Source organism: Pholcus phalangioides, unplaced genomic scaffold (assembly GCF_987345545.1).
Source record: "Pholcus phalangioides strain wild (caught in Gottingen) unplaced genomic scaffold, Ppha-v1.0 ptg000017l_1, whole genome shotgun sequence".
Lineage (NCBI taxonomy): Eukaryota > Metazoa > Arthropoda > Arachnida > Araneae > Pholcidae > Pholcus > Pholcus phalangioides.
In genome coordinates, this window is record NW_028301610.1 from 58,344,788 (window position 1) to 58,365,645 (window position 20,858).

Genomic DNA, 20,858 nt, shown 5'->3' on the forward strand with positions numbered 1-20,858 from the left:
TTGAACACTTCGATCATATCTCCTCGACACCTGCGTTCATCCAATGTAACCATATTAAAAAAATGAAGACTCTCTTCATAACTCAAGCCCTGTGTGCCAATAAGGACACGCGTAGCTCTTTTCTGAACCTCTTCAACCAAGTCTATGTCCCTATGGTCTCCAAAACCTTACAGCATACTCCAGTCCAAGACGAACTAAGCCTCGAAACAGCGGAAGAATGACTTTAGGAGAACGCGAAGAGACCTTTTTGAAAATGAGACCAAGCATTCTATTTGCTTTTTTGACCACCGCTGAACGATGTTCAGAAAACCTAAGCCGCTCGTCAATGAGAATTCCCAAATCGGTGACCGTAGTTGCATCCGGGATAGTGACACTATTCAACTCGTAAGAAAACCGTGGGTTGTTCAAACCAAAATGAGCAACCATGCACTTATCAACGCTAAACGTCAAGCTCCATTCATTTGCCCATGCTGCAATCCTGTTTAAGTTGGTCTGGAGCAACTCCCTATTGCTTTGATTCTCGATTACCCCCATTAGCTTCACATCATCTGCAAATTTGCTAGTAATCCCATCGATACCCTGATCGAGTTTATCGATAAAAAGTGAAAAAGTATGGGGCCAAGGACACTTCCTCGAGGAACTCCACTTGTGACATCTGTCCAACCAGAGAATTCCCTGTTCACCATAACTCGTTGCAACTTATCTCTTAACCACAATTCTATCCAATTCAGCAAGTTGCCCCCAATTCCAATCTCGTGTAAATGCTTCAAGAGTTTACCATGTTGGACCCGATCAAATGCCTTCTGGAAATCAAGGTAAACAACATCTACATTTTTGCTCTTAGCCAAAGCCTTAGTCACGTGATCATAGAAGCAAAGGAGATTAGTTACACATGACTTCCCCTTCCTGAACCCATGCTGATTATCCGACAATACATTATTCTCGTCTATCCAATCTTCATTTATCTTGTATTTTATCCTACTATATATATTATTATATATATACATATCATATTATACTATGGCAGACTCTTGCAGTTGATTCAGTGGCGAAAGAGTGTTTCAGATCCCAACTGGTCCAGTACATCCATCTGGAGCATTACGGGACATTCTATTTGAAAGCGGGACGTATGGTCTCGTGAATTATTGTATTTTATCCAAAGAAATTTATTATTATTATTATTTTGCAAAGCAAGCACACTTTGAGCAACAACAACCAGTTTTGACTACCGGCATTCTTGACACTACGTAGTTACATCCTATTACTCTTTCAATGTGACTGTAAAAACAGCTTTGAGAGAGGTATTTACAAACATGCAATCTTAGTGATATTGGAGTTTCTGGTTTTATATCTCAAATTTTTAGGCACATGAATTGTGTTTTTTATACGTTTAGAAGCAATTTATTTTTTGCTAGCCATGTGTTAATCTGTCTAAGGTCATCTTCAACTTCAGTTATCGAATGAGAAATATTTTTATCTCCAACATATAATACAGTGTCATCCGTGAAAGATACTATTCTACCATGCAATTTTAGAAGGCATAATTCATTTATGTATATCAGAAAAAGAGTGGAGACGAGTACTGTTCACTGAGGTATTCCTTTTTTATTTCAAGATAATTACTTTTTTCATTTTCTATATGGACTGCCTGCATTCGCCCACAACAGTACATTTCGAACCACAGCAATAGTTCACCACGAATTCCAGCTCTATCCATCTTATGTAATAACAGAGTTGGATCTACATAATCAAAAGCACTTTTTAAATCAATAAAAACTGATACTGAATAATTATTGTTGTTGAAGCTTGGTTTAGGTATTCATCCACTTTTGCGATTGTCATTTCAGTGCTTTTTTCTGTTTGAAAACCGTATCCATTCTCTGCGAAGAAGTTTATATGTTTCAAGTAATTAATCAATTTTGTTTTCATACTTTTATTATTTTTGAAAAAACCGGGGAATGCTGAAATAGGTCTACAGTTTGCTAAAAGGTTTTTATCACCTCTTTTAAAAATTTGGTACACAATAGATACTTTGCGTTCAGGATAGAAAATTCCTTCGAGTAGTGAAGTATTTATTAGGTATAGTAACAAGTCATCATGATATTTAGCTATGATTTTGATAATTTTTTACTGTTAATACCATCATATCCTGTCACTTAATTTCTGAACTAAATGAACATAATCTTATGTAAGCCACTGTTTCCAATTCCAGATATCATCATTGAAGATATCAATGCATTTCTGTCACAGTTTGGAGAAGCTCTTATATTGGAATGTTTTCTATCTAAGTTTTCGATTTATAAAATCTGGATTCAAGTTTTGAGCCGATTTTTTGCAGTTTGTTGTAGCTGGCAGGGTAATTTTCTTATTTTTTATTTGTTATAGTTTGGTTCATAAATTGCCATTGTTTACGAACATCGCTGTTACAATTTAAAAATTTTTTCCTGAACTGTTCGTTTTTTTATCTTGATCTCCTGTTTCAGAGCTTTTGGGGTGTGGGCGGGGTGCATGTGTGGTGTAGTAGTAGTAGGTAGGGCCTCCAAAAAATAGCTTGGGGATCCATGATGTTCTTAAGTCAGCCACCTCGTTGGGCAATTCGCCTGTTGTGGCGTTGTATTTGTATCACTACCTGTTGAGCCCTTTACATTTTGAATATTTCTAAAAATGCAAGTTAGCCTAATTAATATTGATTTTTTTGGTGAAAATTTCTTCCTTTCTTATTATTTTTATCAGCTTTATATAATATAATTATGATATCTCTCTAGGTAACATACAAATTGAGAGGGTTACATTTTCCCCACGTTTTGCCTGTGCTGAGGCAAGTGGAACCAAATGTGTTTACACTAACTCTGTACCTATTTGCATTGGCTTTATAAACTGTGGTATGAATGTCGGTGGTCGAGTGGTTATAGTGCCGGACTCGTGATGCGAGGATCCGGGTTCGAACCCCACAGTGGTGGTCGGCTGAAGTTGGTTTTCTGTGGTTCCCAACTTCAAGGCGCAAATGCGAGCCGATCTCCCCGTTAAAAAGTCTCGCCACAGAGAGCAACAGTCCTACAACGGTAAATCATTCAACCATAACACTTCACTCATAGTTAGTAAAACTGGTGGCAGATGACAGCACTACACATAACAAGCATTACACAGAAACAAAATTTACGTCAGGTTGCACTACACGTACACGCACATTCCCGCATGTACAGATTCGTTGGGGGGTTCCGCGGGGGGGGGGGGTGCATGTGTGGTGTAGCAGTAGTAGGTAGGGGCTCGGGGATCCATGATGTTCTTAAGTTAGCCACCTCGTTGGGCAATTTGCCTGTTGTGGCGTTGTATTTGTATTTGTATATTAATGTGAAGAAAGAGATAAAGCTCGTGAGTCAGCACTAGCTGCTTCTATAGACTTGAAAGATGAGTGTCTCGAAATAGATGAAAAATGAAATTTCATAGACTTAATAGCAAAAAACATTTCAGAAGCTAGAGATGTAAAATTCTCGAGAATAATCTTTCTGAGAATATTCTCTGCTAGGACTGCTATTATAAATAACTTCAGAATATTCTTATAAGTTCATGATGAGAATATTCTGTTATTTATAATATAGTTACATATAATATCCTTGAGAATATTCTCTGGAAGGACTACTGTCATAAATTACTGGGGAATATTCTTATAGAAAATAATAAGAATTATTCTGAAGTTATTAATAACAGTCCTTGCAGAGAATATTCTTCAGTTAACGAAATCTTTCCAGAGAGTATTATCAAGAATATATGTAATAATATGTATTACAATAATCTCGATAAATAACGTGAGAATAATAATAATTATTTTTGATAAGAAAATTCTCCAGTAATTTATAATAGTGAGAGAATATTCTCTGACCCTGTCTCTCTTCCCGTCAAGAAGATGGTATATTGAAGTATGTAGACACATAATATTAAAGTTTGAAAGCAAGAAAATTAAACCACCATGGCTGAATTACACAACTTTTAAAGAAATGTGAGTGATAACAGAATATTTAGGTGTATGTGCATTGAAAAAACAACAGTTCTGTATCTTCTTAGAATGAAGGGGATTGTATAATAAATGCTTCCTTTATCAATCAACTTCGATTTAATTTCTTTTGTTGTGAACTTATTTCTGAAAATTTATCTAATTTTAAAATAATTTTTTAAGGTTTTAATCTAATGATTTCTAAAATCTTTATAACCAAACTTTTAAAACCTCTCATCATGACCTGGAGAATATTCTCAGAATATTCTCCAGGTAAAGTAAAAATGTAAAGGGCTCGAACTAGAGTTGTCATTAGGGGGCGATTATACCAAAAATTGTTTTGTTGTAAATACTTCAGGTAATGAAAACTGATTAATATTTCACAATATAAACAAAATTAGTAAAAAAAATTAAATCATTCAAAAGAAAAATGAATATTCTCGATTATTCTCCAATTTTTACATTCAGGAGAATATTCTCGTTCTCCGAGAATATTCTCACCTCACATCTCTATCAAAAGCAAAGGCTGGTCACTAAGTTCTTGACAAATTCACAAATTAAAAGAAAGTAAGGATGTTTTTGGGCAACTAAACCGAATTTGAGACTCATCAGGAAGCAAAATTTGGAACAAGAATCATTACCAAATCCATCTACCTTTCAATGGCCCACCATTGCATGTCAAAGCATGATTAGAAGTGATGGCGTTCTGCTGATTTCTCCACCTCTCAAGTTTGATTTTATAGTCCAAGAAAATTCACATTTACTTTCCTCATTTGCCTCATATAATATCATTTGATATTTATTGGGCGGGGGTATTATTATATTGTGAGTTTTCTACATACCGAAGTTGAACATTGTGAGTTTTCTGCACAGTAAGGTTTCTAATTAGCTTTGTATACCAGAATAATGAAATGTTTGGGTTTAAATGAATTTTATCCCTTTGCTTAAACTTCTTTCATTTATGGATCATCATTTTATGAATGATTTTAAAGCACAACCAGCCTCAGGTTCAACTCGTCTCTTTGAAGGGCAAGTGGAACTAGCACCCCACTAAAAAATAAAATTAATCTTGAAAGAGGGACGCTGAAGTAAATGAGGTTAATTAGACCGGGATCTACAATTTATTGCCGATTCTTGTTTTTCTTGTTTTGGCAAGCTTGTTTTTTATACTCATCGAGAGGTTGGTGTGCTAACCCCTAGATGGGGGACTCCCTGCAGTAGCAATTTTTAGGTCAAGTCACAGGTTTTTTTTGTACCCCTGTGTCAGGAAAGTTTTCTGACAAGGACGAACTGGGTATCGAACTTGCGACACCTCTAAACATCCTTTGGTACTTGGCGAGTATCTTATCAACCGGGCTACCGGGGCCCACACTACCATTGATTTGCATAACATAACATTTGTGTCTAAACTTTTGAAAAATCTTATGACCTCAGTGCAATCAGTTATGATTTTATCTATCTGACATTTATTGTACTTAGTTCTATGCTTTTTTCTATTGATATTAGAAAGATTTTTGTTTTACTTTCAGTAACTTAGTTTTCTAGAGAATAAAATTTTCATATTGTGCCTAAACTTTCAAAACAGATTGTATTAGCATATATTCATTCGATATGTAAATCAAATCAAGTAAGTGCCTTACGCAAAGAAAGAAGTCCTCCATTCTGTCTGTAATCAGAAATTTCTGCATCCTTTTCTTTTATTGTTTCTATCAACATACTTTTTTCAGCTTCTAATCTTTTGACTAGAGCTATCATTGGAAATGTCAGCTCTCTATAAATCTGAAGAGTGCAAAAAAAAGGGAGGGAGAAAAAAGATTAAAGTACCTAAATTCAACCAACCTGTCATTAAACACAACATGCCAAAAGATTATACCCCTTGTGAGTATTGCATTTGTGGTCATTAGAATCTTATTCAATTGAAAAGAGTGGATTGTAATTTCCTGTCAAAAATCCGGAGATGCAAACCTTGCTTTCATCATATCTTGCTTTCACCTATAAATCACTGCGGGTAAAACAATGGACCTTTTTTGTCCATTGTTTTACCCGCAGTGATGTATAATCGATATATATCAACATTTTATTTATCAATAATGAAATATCAAGAAATGAAAAGGTTCTTGGCCATGTTTTTGTTAAAAAAAAGTAAATTTTTCTGCACTCACTATAAATCTTAAAAATTTATATTTCACAAATTATTATTTAAAATATTTAAATTTGTTTTTTCCCCTAGGGGTCATTCAAGTATTACGTCAGCATCGGGGGGGGGGGAGGGTTTCGGATTCGCTGACTTTTGATGACAAGGAGGGGAGGGGGTTTTAAGGTAGCTTACGTCATCAACCATCCCTTTTTGAAGATATGAAATATTCTAAGCTGCTGACGGGAGGGGGGGGGGGTGGTGGTGGTGGTGTGGTCAATGTTTTGCTGACAAGGGGGGGGGGGTCAAAAATGGCTGAAAATCTGCTTACGTAATACTAGAATGGCCTCTTACATGTAAGAAAAAACCTTGCTGATAAAATGCAAAAATGCAGTGGTATATATTGTGCATGAAGATGTTGTTAAGAATATACAGGGTGCTCAAAAAGTCACAAGACTTTTGAAAACTCAATAACTTTTTAAATATGTACAATAGTAAGATGCAGCTTCCACAGATATGCACCTAGAAACACCTAGGATTTTATTTTTCATAAAAAAAATCGGAATAGTTACGTTTTTTTAACAAATGGCGCTATTATATAATGTCAAAAGTACTTAACATGCATTTCATAAGCAGATGAGTTCATTGTGTAACATAAACACAAAGATGTTGCTCATATATATATTTTTTCAGATTAAGATTTTGTTGTAAGAAACATTTCTGTTCAAAAGTTCAATACATCTTGATCTGTAGACATGTTATCTTTGTGAGAAAAGCCTTGTTAGTTAAACTGCAGTGCCATCTGTTGAATAAAAATGTAACTATTCAGATTTTTTTTTATTGTGGGAAATAAAATCCTAGACATTTCTAAGCATATCTGTGAAAACCGCATCTTCTTATTGTACATAGTTGAAACTTATTAAGTTTTCAAAAGTCTTGCAACTTTTGGATCACCCTGTAAATCTGTAGATTATATGTAGGAAAAGATGGTACCAGTTGGAATGAATCCAAGTACAGTACAAAGTTAAATGAGTGAAATAAAACAATTTTTTTTTCTTTATAAAACACTGCAAAATATCTTGACTAATATAAGATTACCCCTTAAAACTGTTCAAAAATAATATCTGATGTTTCTTCCTTAATCTTATTTTTATACTACAATAATTTTATGCACAGTAAAGCCAGTGTAATTTTCTGTGTATAGCCTGCACTAATAGGTTTGCACCATTTGTTCCTAAAACAAATTTGGAGGGAGATGAGAGAAAAAAGGATGAAATATCAGTAAGACATTTATCATATCTTCCAAACCTGTTTCTGGGATAAAGTCAGGAAGAACGAGCAAAAATTAAATCACCATTTTTTGACTGAAATTATTTCTATTGTTTGAAACAATAGGTCCCTAAAGGTTAAATATATCATCCTATATCACCTATTGTATCACCCACAGAGCACAGAAAAAACTTTTTTTCTTGTATAGTATAGCTTGCAACAGGCTAACCACATACACTGCTGGCCACCCAAATTGCAACACCAAGAAAGACAAGAGATATCGCAACAAAATTTATTTTGTAGATAACATGTTGACCAAGCATCAAATGATTAAATTTATAGACTTCTGTGAAGTGTGGTTCCTGCCAAAATCAGTAGCCAGAGTAGCCGCCATTGTTGGAGATCACCGCTGCCACACGCCTCTGCATTGATTCAAAGAGACTTTGGATGTGTTCTTGGGGTACAGCAGACCAAGCAGCTTCCAAAGTTAATCTGGTGTGGCAGCTGGGGATGTAATCTGGGTCAATCGTTGAGCAACCATGGACCACATGTTTTCTATCGGCGAAAGATCCGGAGAGCGAGCTGGCCAGGGAAGCAATTCAATCTGGCGATTGATGAAGAACCTTTGGACAATGCGTGCCACGTGTGGTCACGCATTATCCTGTTGAAATATGGCTGTGGGCAAGCCCTGAAGGTAAGGAAGGACAACTGGCTCCAACACCTCGGAGATGTAGCGCTGGCTTTTTAAAGTACCGGCAATGCGTACTAGAGGAGTGCGAGAGTGATATCCAATACCGCCCCATACCATAATACCCGGTGCAGGACCAGTGTGGCAGTGCATAACGCAGCTGTTCAGCATCCTCTCTCCACGGTGTCTCCAGACTCGAATCCGACCATCGTGGTGTTGCAGACAGAAGCGTGACTCGTCAGTAAAGACAATTTCATTCCATTGTGCTGTCCACATCCTTCTTTCATCGCACCATTGGTGGCGGAGACGTCTGTGATTCTGCGTCAAGGGTAGACGAAGCAATGGACGTCTTGTGGACAGACCACTCTGCTGTAAACAGCGTCGAATGGTACGCGCAGACACTGGATGATGCGGTACAGACTGAATGTGCTGTGCTATGGTTCGTGATGTGGCTGAGCGATCCGTCACTGCCATACGCCTGTCATCACGTGAAGTGGTGCACTGAGGTGGATGCGATCGAACACGTCGGTCCGTCGTACCCTCCTGCATCCAACGATCACATATCCGCATTACAGTTGTTTGGTTTCGTCCAACACGACTACCGATTTCCCTGAAAGATAATCCACAATCTCGCTAGGCCACTATCCTTCCTCTGTCGAAATCGGATACTTGATCAAAAGATGATCGCTGTTTTCTACGAGGCATAATTGATAGTTTTTTTGAAAAAACCACAAGAAAAACACAATTGCCGTACTTCAAATCGTCGAAATCTCCAAGCCTTAAATAGCGCTTTGAAGTGGCGCCACAGGCGCGCGTGATGTGCGTCTGCGCTGAAATTCTAATCATTTGCATATCTCACCTCCGCTAATGCATGTTGTAAATTTCATATTATTTGCATGCTTCCTTCAGGGTGTTGCATTTACGGTGGCCAGCAGTGTAGTTGCCAGGTAATGTTGAAAAATCAAAATAAAGCAATTCAGTTGACATTAAAAAAAACCGGCCATTGATAATCTGGTTCCTTCAGATTTCTGGCATGGATTTCAGAGCACATTCTTAAATTTATCATTTTGGCACACCAGTTTTTTTCATTCAGTTGAACTAAAATCAGGGGAGCCACGAGGAAAAAAATATGGTTCAAAGGGGGCCACGGGCAAAAAAAGGTTAAGAAACACTGTCCTAGACAGACGTACTGTCTACGAACCTCACAGGAGCCTTTACCGTTACTCACCGGGTATCTGAAACAAGATCCATGAAACTCCGAAAAGATGTTCAGTTGTATATATGTACGGTTTGTTAAAATTTTCCACACACACACACACGTTGTACTCAGGGGCGGCTCGAGACAAAATATCTACCCGAGTGGGACCTATATTTGGGCCCCCCTGACCTACCTAATTAAAAAAAAAAAAATTGTTTTGATGCGTTCAAAGGAACAGATAGATTTTATGTCAAAACATATGCCAAATTTCTTTTGGTCTTTTACCTTGGCGCTCCTCCTAGAGCGGACAGAAATCATTATCCCATTTTTTGGCCTTTTACCTCAAACATAACGCCCCTCCTAGAGAGGGCACAAAAAAGTTTTCCTAATTTTTTTTTTTGCGTTTCCACTTCGGATATAACGACCCTTCTAAAGCGAGCGGAAATAACTTTCTGTAATTTCTTTCACTCTTTTACGCCGGATTTGGTGCTCCTACTAGAGGGGGCAGAAATCATTTCCCCTAAATTTTTTTCACTCTGTCTACCTCAGACTTGCCGCCCCTTCTACAGCGGGCACAAATAATTAAAAAAAATTTTTTTTTGCCCTTTCACTTCAGATTTGACGCCCTTCCAGAGCACACCCAAAGCCACCGAGCTGCCCCTGGTAGAACTAATAGGAAAGTCTGGAGAGTCGGAAGACTGGCCAGTGATCGGGGGCGCTAAAAGGCATGGGTTTTCTCGTGTGAGCACATTTTTGTTTCTCCTCGTGTGACAGGTAAGAACGAGACTCAAGTGCAGGGGGTGAACTATCTCTGCAGTCCTTAGTAACTACTAGTCCTAATGAACTACCGGTCGGAGGACTGAAGCTAAGGACCGCTTCGACTACTAGTAGTTAAGAGGTACTATGTACTACCAGTCCTTAAGGTCACGTGACGTGAAACAGTAGTTAGAGGGGGAGAAAATTTTTGGTTTCGAGAGTAACAGATCTCTAACCAATCGGGATGCTGTTTGAAGCCTACAACTACTACTAATTATTTAACAATCGTTTTTCCGCAGTGGGTTGTGGCAGCGATTTCATGTTTACAAACAAACATGTTGTAAACAAACTTTTTCCGAGGGACTCGCCATACATTTTTTTGTCACCCGTGTTTGGCAATTTTTTTTGCTCTAATATCACTGGCTAGTTTAATTATTTTGTAAACGTATGAGGACGTTGCATTTTTCATCTTGCGACTTCTTTTTAGAATAAGATTCAGTATATAATAATAGTCAAAGTATTTTTCTTGTCCGAGCTCATGGACCCCACTTTTAGATGATTGAAGAAGCGAGTATATGGGACCCCAGCTGCATATATGTGGGTCGCATACTGATGAAATCAAAATTTGAAAAAAAAAAAATTCTAACAACAAAACGTAAGATTTTAAATTAAGGTTACCGGCACTAGTTGAGCCTATGGCCGTAATGTGCCTTTTCGGGGCAGACTTTCCCTTTTTTTTTGGGGGGGGGCCCTTCTTCTTGAAAGGGTTATTATGCAAAATAATTATAGAATTTTTGGGCCCCCCCTATTCACCTCGGGAGCCCTACTTGAGGCCCCAGCTGAATACTATTTTTAATATTGAGTGTCACTTTTTTTTAAAGACCAATTTGTTAAATGATTTTTTATTATCCATTTTTGTTCCTTTTAAATTCATTGAAACAACGAATTGCAAATTCTTTCTGGAGCAACTAAAATAATAAATTATTGATAATTTTACAAGATAATTATTTTTAATTTTATAATTAAAAGAATTAACTGCCTTGCTGCGTATTGTAGTTCTGTATTTTAAACTATGGGTTTCTCCTCAGTATTAAAAAATATTATCAGAACATGATTCTCTATGAATGAGCACTTACCTGTCAATGCAAGTGAATACTTCAATATTTAAAAGATATATACTTCTATATTGAAGATTTTTCATCAATTTATCTGTTTCATATTTAGCTTCCAACAAATAACTTCACCTGATAACTTTCATTTGATCGTATATTTCATTTCAGTTCATTAGAAGATGAATGATTGATTGAAGTTGATTAATAGAAACATGAATTGAATAACAACTTGCACACATGATTTGTCATACAAACGCATTTTATTTCAAACATATATTCATAGAAAGTTACCATAATCACAATTTATTTGTTGTACTTTTCTTAGAAATCGCACCTTTCAAGAATATAATTTTTTGAGATTCATAAATTTTCATCTGCATCTTCAAATGTTGATTTACCTGAAATTAGAAAGAGGAAGAAAAAAACACTTTTATTATGCTTATCAATCTTTAAATGTACTGTATATTTTATTTCAAATTATAACAATCTTTAGTTGCATAAGTAGAGATAATTCGTGCACAATAGCACTTTGTCGACTCGCCACCATTTTATCACAGTAGGATCTAAAATACATCAACTGTGTTTTACAAGGGAGGCCTGGCATTGCACACAGATGCACTTGTTCATGTCTAGATGTATTTACCTAGGGCTTCACAAATCTTAGGAGCCAACATTGCAAAAAAGAAAATCATACTGACACCTAAAATTTTTTATGCAGATCGCAAAATATTTGGAGTTTATGTCTGCATCTTCCAATATGTGAAGATCATCACTAAGTGCTGAAAAAGTTGAATATAATTTTTTTTTACTTTGGATTATTTCTCCTAAAAATATGCTTGGCTGCGAAGAAATTTGGCCGGCGCCAAAAATGTTTTTCAATTTTTCGAGCCATGTTTCTACCCTAAAATTTTGGTCAGACAGATGAAGTGAAAAAACCTATTGGCACGCAGCTTACTTAATATTTTCACTCCTTTCAGCTTCGCTCTAGAACACATCCTTAGCAACCTCTTGTAGATCGGAGAACCCCTATTTAAATTAACATACAAATTTTGCAGTGTTGTATGGTCTCGCTAGTTAAAAAGTATAATATTATTTGTCGTCAACTATATTAATTGTTTTAATATTTCCATTCACAAAATTTGCTAATCAGTAAATATGATAATAACATTTTCAAAGAATTAATATTGCTTTTCAGTTAGCAAAGCTTCTAAAGGTTTTTTTTAATGTCCTCCCCTCTCATTTATACGTATAGCCAAGACAAGTTTTTCAGCAGTATATGTTTTTACTTGCACTGGTCAAATTTTGAGTGGTACAGGTAGCCATTAAGAAATCTATCTTAATTTGCTCAATTCAATTATGTCAAAAAGAGTTGTTCTTTCAATAGTATCTGAAAAAATTATGATTATAAAGAAAATTACTCATAGCAAGATATTTCTCGAGAAAAACCAATATGGTATGGACTAAAAACAATGCCACCTCCCCCCCCCTTGCTTATTTTGTTTTTGCACATATAAAATGTGTTGCTGAAATTACAATAATTTCAGAGGGAAGTATGTTTTATATTGAGAAATATTCAAGTGATTTTACAGTTTACAATTTTTATGAATTTTCTCAACTTAAAATTGAATGTGTATAAAATAGGTTATTTTATTCATCATGCAACATAAATGAGACACTGAAATACATTTCTTAATAAACGTGTGAATTTATGTAATACAGCCTCTCCGAAACGCTATTATGTCTGCGATCTGATATAACGGCAAAATTCTTTGGGTGGGATGGTGGCATTAAATCGGGGGTTCGACTGTATTTGTTCCACTAGGGTTGTTGATACAAATGAAATCAGTGAAAATGATGCGACACAATGTTAAAATTTATGTCATTAAATCATGCATGGAAATATTTTATTTTACATGAAAATAATAATGGAAACTGTTGCTCAAAGTCAAATACAAAGAATTAAAATTACCTTTGTTTGCTCTGGTATAATTGTTTGGTAACCTTGAAAACCTTCACATAACTTCGTAGCTACCTACAGCCAAGTTCCTGGGAAACAAAATTTTTCAAGAGTTAGAAAAGTCTCACAAATGTATATACAACATATATATATATATCAGCTGTTTACTAACAACATCGTTAAAAAATAAATGCTTGTTAAAAGTTTAAAGTTTAAATGTTAAAAGTTTCAGTTCCATAACATCTCAAAATGTTATATTTTAAATTTCTTAAGTATTCGACATGGACATTTTTTTTCTGTCGTTACCCATACACACAAAATCAAAAACAATTTTTGGCAAAAAATTCAATTTGAACACACACAGCAAGGCCATAACCCAAATACTGAAGTAGTAATATGTTTCAAACACGAATCTGCTTCCTTTCATTATAATATATATACCTCAGCACTAAAAATTGTGCCTGAAATTAAAACTTTGTTTTTTAGTCCCATTGTACGAATTTCATTTTTTTATCAACAAAAATATATAATGATTCCTTATTAAATATTCATCTCGGAGCGAGTTACAGAGTGCAATTTTTAAAGTAATAGCATATGATTTTTTTCTGAAAATTTAACTTTCACTAATTATTACAATATTGTTCATTTGAACAGTTCAAAATATCAAATCTATATTTTAATCCTTTACACTAAATTTAGTGCATGAGTTTTACAAAATTTAATATTTAACATTACTGCCAATTTTTACCATGCTTTATTTCAATTTCACCATTACTCATCACAAAAAAATTAATTAAAATTTTTGTCATTTAGGTGCTATAATTTATTATCAATGAATTGTATTTGTAATTATTTATTTACGCATGTGCTCAATTCATTTAGACATAATTTTTCATTAAAAAAAATTAATGTAGCAGAAAACATAGAATGTAAAATTTCAATTTGATATTATCGTAATTGAAGATTCATCTTTCATTCGCCATGTAAATATTTTCAATACAACCCAAAATATACATGGGCTATTTGATATTTTTCAGCATTACCAAGTGGGATCCATTGCCCTATTGATTGCGTGACATTATGTCCATTTATATTTTTAAATAACGCATTTACCGAGCAAAAAAATATTAATAATATCTCTAACACTTTTGTTATATAGTTCGATAGCAATAAAATAATTCTTACCTCAGTAATGAACATGCTAGCACTTCGTCGTGGCTTCGATCGCCGATGTCAACATACACGTATGTATACTACAGCAGGTTTTGGAGGATATAACGATGAATCACTTCAACTGTGATGACACCGAAGATATAATCCAAGTTTTATCTGTCATTATTATCGTAAAAAATTTTTTAATTCGAAAAAAAAACAGCATATTTCATCGCTAAATATCACAGCGAGAACTCGCGGCCAGAGACGAAATTTCCTCTTTTCCAAGATGGCCGCCGTGAACTACTTTTCTTGCTGCTTTAGGACTGGTGCTAGGCAGTCCTTAGCAGCGGTCCTAAGTAACTACTAAAAAAAAGTCCTTAGCTTAGAGATAGTACCGAAAAGTCGAACTACTGGCCATCTAAGGACAAATCGGGGCTTAACTACTTTTTTTCGGCTAAGGACCGCAGAGATAGTTCACCCCCAGGATCCCTATTTAAAATGGTCAGCTAATCATAGGTTTTAATTCATTCGTTGTTAAAATTTTTTTTTCGAAATACTGTACTGTATTGGCGATTCGATTCTGCGTTTTTAATAAAACTAGTACAAGTCGGGAAAAAAGGGGAATGAAAGGCCTCTGGTTCAAAATCTTTCCCACATCAGAAGACACCTTCAATTCTTGTAATACTCCCCACAACACAGGAAAGCACTTTTGCTCTCGTTAGTAGAAAAATTGGGTGACTGAGAGAGGGCGATCCTCCATAATTTTTCTTTTACTGCACAACAACAGAGAAAGAAATTGCTTCTCCCCCCCCCCAAATCACCTGCAGGGGTAAACGAAAAGAGCTCGAGACAGAGAGTGTGTATTTTTATCTGTCCAAAATCGCTATGTGCTGTTCGTATATAGGTGCACTGCCCATCGATTATTTTCTTTTCGAAAAATAACCGGAATATTATACACACACACTCTCAAACCTATATTTACCTATTTTATCAAACCTATTTTTTTCTCATCTCGGTCATTTTTCATGTATATTTTATAGTTCATTTTATAAATACATATCTTAAAGATATTTTTCTAGTAATGTATATTTAACGCATGTGTTTCGACGGCCCTTCTCATTTGGCCCCTTTCACTGCCCTAAGACCGCCCCTGTTCCAGAACATTAATATTTTTTTAAATTGACATTGAAAATTCTCTCTCTAAAAAAAACTTTTTATATATAGACATGCTAACATTTCTTAAAGCTTGTCAGTAGTGTTGAATGTTTAGCTTTGCCATGGGACAACATAATTATAGTACAATAAAAAAAATTACTCAAATATTTCGTTTTTCAAAGTTTTAATTGAAAATTAATAAAAATGCAGTACCTCATTGGCTCTGAAACCTAGAAGATTCAGGCCACATGAACGCAACCCACATCCCAAAGCAACTTTCTGAGGTCACTGAGTCAATTAATAATTCATGAATATTCAATGCAATCCCAACCTGCATACGCTGTTGTGGACATATGGATGTCTAGCAACTCTAGACCCCCGCGGCTGTGGTGGTCAAGTAGTCATAGTGACAGACTTGCATCACAGGGACCCGGGTTCGAGCCCCACTGCCTTTGTCACAGTGGTGGTTGGCTGAAGTTGGTTTTCTGTGGTTCCCAACTTCGAGGCGCAAATGCGAGCTGATCTCCCCATTAAAAAGTCTCGCCACAGAGAGCAACAGGCCTACAATGGTAAAAATATTTAATCACTACACAATTTGAAATATAGATGGCAGTACTGAAAAATCACACACAACACTAGATACACACTCAGACTGTTAGGTATACACACTTATACTTACGGCACAACTCACTAGGTAACGCACAACACATTCTCATCTTCGCCGTCGTTAAGAATGGATGTGCTTTTATCGCGCTCCGCTCATCGACCAATACAAGAAGTTTTATCCGAAACCGTTGCCGGGGGATTACCGAAGGATTATCCGTCACGTGAGTGCACCATTTTGTGTCTTTCTTTGTTCTCGTGAGTTTTACTTGGCATGTTGCTTATTTTTGGGTCATATTCTGCGGTGTTCTCTTTTTTTTCTAGCACACTTTGGATTGCGAGATAAATGGTTTTTTTTTTTACTATATTGCTCTCAATTTTTTTAATTTTCGTTGTGTATTTTCGATCGACTTAAATTTTTTTTTCTCGTTCGCAATTCATTTTCATTGAAATTTTGCCAGGTTTGTGTTTTCTCGCTTCTCTGATATAAATTTGTACGTTTTTTGGACGTTAGGGTTAGCAGACAGTGTATACTTTTTCCCAGGTTCTGTCAATAACTTTGTTATTCCTTCCTTTGGGCCTATAGTTGTAGTGTTAGTGTGATTTGAGATAGTTAGCTAATTCTAATAAGTAAAAATTGTACTTTGTAGCTTAATACCTTTTTTAGAGTGTGTTTCTATTCTTTATGTACATACTTATTTTATTCTTCGTGTTGAGCATTCTATTTTACGTAATTTTTTCGTACAATCTCTTACCTATATTTCACATAGTAATGTGTTTTACATTATTTTAATTTCCTGTTAACGTTTTTCATTTTCCTATTTTTAATTAATTATTGTTATCTAGCTTTAGCAATAGTGTTAGTATGCCTCAACCTCGACTAGTGTTGTGTAGAGCTTGCGACGGGAGGTTTCCCTGATCTAGGGGTATAGTAGCTGATAGTTTCAATTGTAAAGGGTGCTTGGATAGGAAAAGGCTGGAACTCGAGGTCGAAGCGTTACGGGAAAAAGTTAGGGTGCTAGAGGGGCCCGGTTATAACGGAGCCTCTGGTCGTTGAGCCACCTGTTGATGAAGAAGCAATCTCCACAAACAACGACAGTTTAGAGGGCGAATGGGTGGTCGTGGATGAGGTAGAGGGGGGATAGTGATAAGGGTTTAATCATCGGCGATTCTATGGTTAGGGAACTTGGGAACCGAGTGTGTAGGGATTTTCAGGGTTTCGAGCGCTGTTGTCTTCCTGGGGGGAAGATTGGCAACGTTTGAGACGTATTTCATCGCCAAAAGTTGCCCTTGCAGGTGATTCTGTGGGTGGGAACAAATCAGGTAGGAGCGAATATTAGTGAGTCTCTGTCAGAGTACTGGGATTTACTATTATCCGCTAGGGAGAGAGGTTCAGATGTGGCAGTGATTCCAGTGCTGCCAAGGGGTAGTAGGGGGTATAGGAATAGGATCCACCATTTCAATATAGGCCTGAAGGACATTTGCTCCTCACTTGGGGTCACGTTCTTGGAGCTTCCAGCATTTACCGATAGGTGGCTTCGTTCGGATGGGATCCATCTAAATAAGAGGGGGGTCTGGGAGGTTTACGATAGTCTTAGGTCAGATTTTTTACTCCCAGACCACGTAGTTGGGAATGCGGGTTAGTTAATGATAATCACAACAGTACTGACGGGGAATTACCCACCTCTGACTTGGATGGCTTCTCGATTGACACTAAATCACCGGGCAAATTAAAATGTGTGTTAAGAAATACCAGGAGCTTGGGTAATAAGAAAGATTTTTTAGAAACTATGATAGTTGTGGAGGGTCTGGATCTTATAGCCATTACAGAATCTTGGGCAAACGATGGGGATGAATCTTTCTTACACATCTCAGGATACGATACTTTTTCGAGAAATAGATCCGATAGGGAAGGGGGTGGAGTGTTGATATACATGAAATCCTGTTTGAATGCTAGAGAGTGTAACGTGCAGCGAAGTGATATTGAAACTGTATGGGTTGAACTTGAGAACAAAAGATGTCATAAGCTTATTGTTGGGGTTTGTTACAATCCACCGAATAGGGATCAAAACTACATCGCCAAATTGCATGATGAAATTTCCTACATCTGTAAGCGAAAGAGGGCTCTAATACTAGGGGATTTCAATTACCCAGGTATTGATTGGGAGAATCTTTCATCTGGAAATCAGTATGAAAGAGACTTTCTTAAGTTGGTGCTTGAAAAAGTTTTGTATCAGCATGTATCAGAAGCCACTAGGGGTACTGCTATTTTGGATTTAGTGCTTACTAGTTCTGAGGATCTAGTTGAACATGTTTCGGTGGGGGAAGAGTTTTCTTCCAGTGATCATCGTATCGTCAGATTTCACTGTAAGTTTTCCTCATGTAAGGTTGATAACAAAAGACTGGTTCCTTGTTTTCGGAGAACTAACAGAAGTTTTCAAAAATGTCGACATTCTTTACCTTGATTTCCAGAAGGCATTCGATCGGGTCCAACATGGCAAACTCTTGAAGCGTTTACACAAGATTGGAATTGGGGGCAACTTGCTGAATTGGATAGAATCATGGTTAAGAGATAGGTCGCAACGAGTTATGGTGAATGGGGAATTCTCTGGTTGGACAGATGTCACAAGTGGAGTTCCTCAGGGAAGTGTCCTTGGTCCCATACTTTTTTCACTTTTTATCGATAAACTCGATCAGGGTATCGATGGGATTACTAGCAAATTCGCAGATGATGTGAAGCTAATGGGGGTAATCGGGAATCAATGCAATAGGGAGTTGCTCCAGACCAACTTAAACAGGATTGCGGCATGGGCAAATGAATGGAGCATGACGTTTAGCGTTGATAAGTGCATGGTCGCTCATTTTGGTTCGAACAACCCACGGTTCTCTTACGAGTTGAATGGTGTCACTATCCCGGATTCAACTAGATTCACCGATTTGGGAATTCTCATTGACGAGCGACTTAAGTTTTCTGAACATTATTCAGCGGTTGTCAAAAAAGCGAATAGAATGCTTGGTCTCATTTTCAAAAAGGTCTCTTCGCGTTCTCCTAAAGTCATTCTTCCACTTTTTCGAGGCTTAGTTCGCCTTGGACTGGAGTATGCTGTAAGGTTTTGGAGACCATACCTACAGAGGGACATAGACTTGGTTGAAGGGGTGCGGAGAAGAGCTACGCCTGTCCTTATTGGCACACAGGGCTTGAGTTATGAAGAGAGACTTCATTTTTTGAATATGTTTACATTGGATGAACGCAGGTGTCGAGGAGATATGACCGAAGTGTTAAAAATTTTCAATGGGATGGATAGGATGGACCATGAACTTTTAGTACACCGCCAATCGACTGCTTTTACAAGGGGACGCCAGTATCGATTGGTGAGGGACAATGCAAGGTTATGGTGTTGCAGGAGAGGTGGACCTAATATATATATATATATATTTCTACTTTTTTACATTGCATTTTATTTATTTCAGAATTTCGAACTGTAAATTTTCAGGAACATTTGCACAAGAACCAAGTGAATTTCAATCTCCTTCTTAAGGACTGCTGTCACAAGGGAAACCAGTATCGATTGGTGAGGGACAATGCAAGGTTATGGTGTTGCAGGGAATTTCTCTCCAATAGGGTTGTTAATAAATGGAATAGCTTACTCCCGGAGGTAGTAAATTGTAACACAACTGACACGCTTAAAAAGAAATACGATAAACATGTTGGGGTAAATCGAGAAGCTATCCATTCTTAGAATAAGACAACCATAAGTATTCTTTATGGGCGTTGTATAATATTTTATCATGTGTATATATTGTTTATAATTTGTGTTAATTGCATTTTTAATTGGGTTGCTGTATTTTTTAAATATATGACGTCCATATTTTTATGGGCATCTTTTTATCAGCCACCTCGTTGGACATTTTGCCTATTGTGGCGTTGTATTTGTATTTCTAATAAATTGCCTGCGGCAATAGACCTGAATTGTGCTTAGTTTGTAAAAAAAACCTAGACCCTTCTCCCCCCATCACTGTTTTCTTCATATTAGAGCTCCTACGGCACCTACAATGAAACATTCTTTCTGACAGAAGTTTCACGAGCTCGACCATGCACTATGCAAATGAAGCCGGGTCTAGACCCACCACGAAACCGCCCACAGCATGAGAGGCAGTTTTGACAGAAAACTGTTTTTGTGCATTTGGGCATTGAGTAGAGTGACAGGTTTAGACGTGGCTTTATAGATTGCCTTCCGTGCTCTGTGTATACAAACAAGTTGTATACTTAAACTCTCTCACATGTGTATACAAATTCATCACTATGGTAAAGATCGATGCAATTAAAAAAAAAAAGTAAAACACTGCAAGAAACTCAATGACCTGATTTTTTAAACTGATTTCAAATAAGAAAAACTGTTACACATTTTTTTTTCTGCAATCTAATCTTTACTTTGGACTTCTATATTATTTTTGATTGTGAGATCAGCAAGGGAACGATTTTTTTGTGTTTAACAAAACAAAAATATTTATATTTTATAAAGTTTTCCATACAGCGATGTTTTATAAAATGAGATTTATAAGTTTTTGTAGAAAGACTGAAAACTTAATGATTAATCAGAGTAATACGAATTAGGGGCGGCTCCAGCTTACCTGCCGCCCAGGTGCAAAGACTCATATGCCGCCCCATGGCGACCCTGGTAGGATGCTGGCAGGGCTTTAGTGAAGGGGACCACGAGATAAACCAGATTTGTTTCAGAAGAAAGCCACACACCATTGTGTACCATGCAAAAATGTGCGTGACCATACTTCCCCCTTTTGAAGTAGATTTTTCTGTTTGTTTTTTTTTGTTCCAGAATTA

The 20,858-nt window shown here is 36.6% G+C and overlaps 1 protein-coding gene across 1 annotated transcript in view; it reads right to left on the bottom strand.

Moving 5' to 3' along the window:
- Positions 1 to 20,858, bottom strand: part of LOC149074171 (non-homologous end-joining factor 1) — a 77,809-nt gene that overhangs the window by 25,438 nt on the left and 31,513 nt on the right. Inside the window, exon 4 of the mRNA XM_089246668.1 lies at positions 5,632 to 5,770. Coding sequence (XP_089102794.1) covers positions 5,632 to 5,770 — 139 coding nt within the window. The remainder of the gene's footprint in view (positions 1 to 5,631; positions 5,771 to 20,858) is intronic.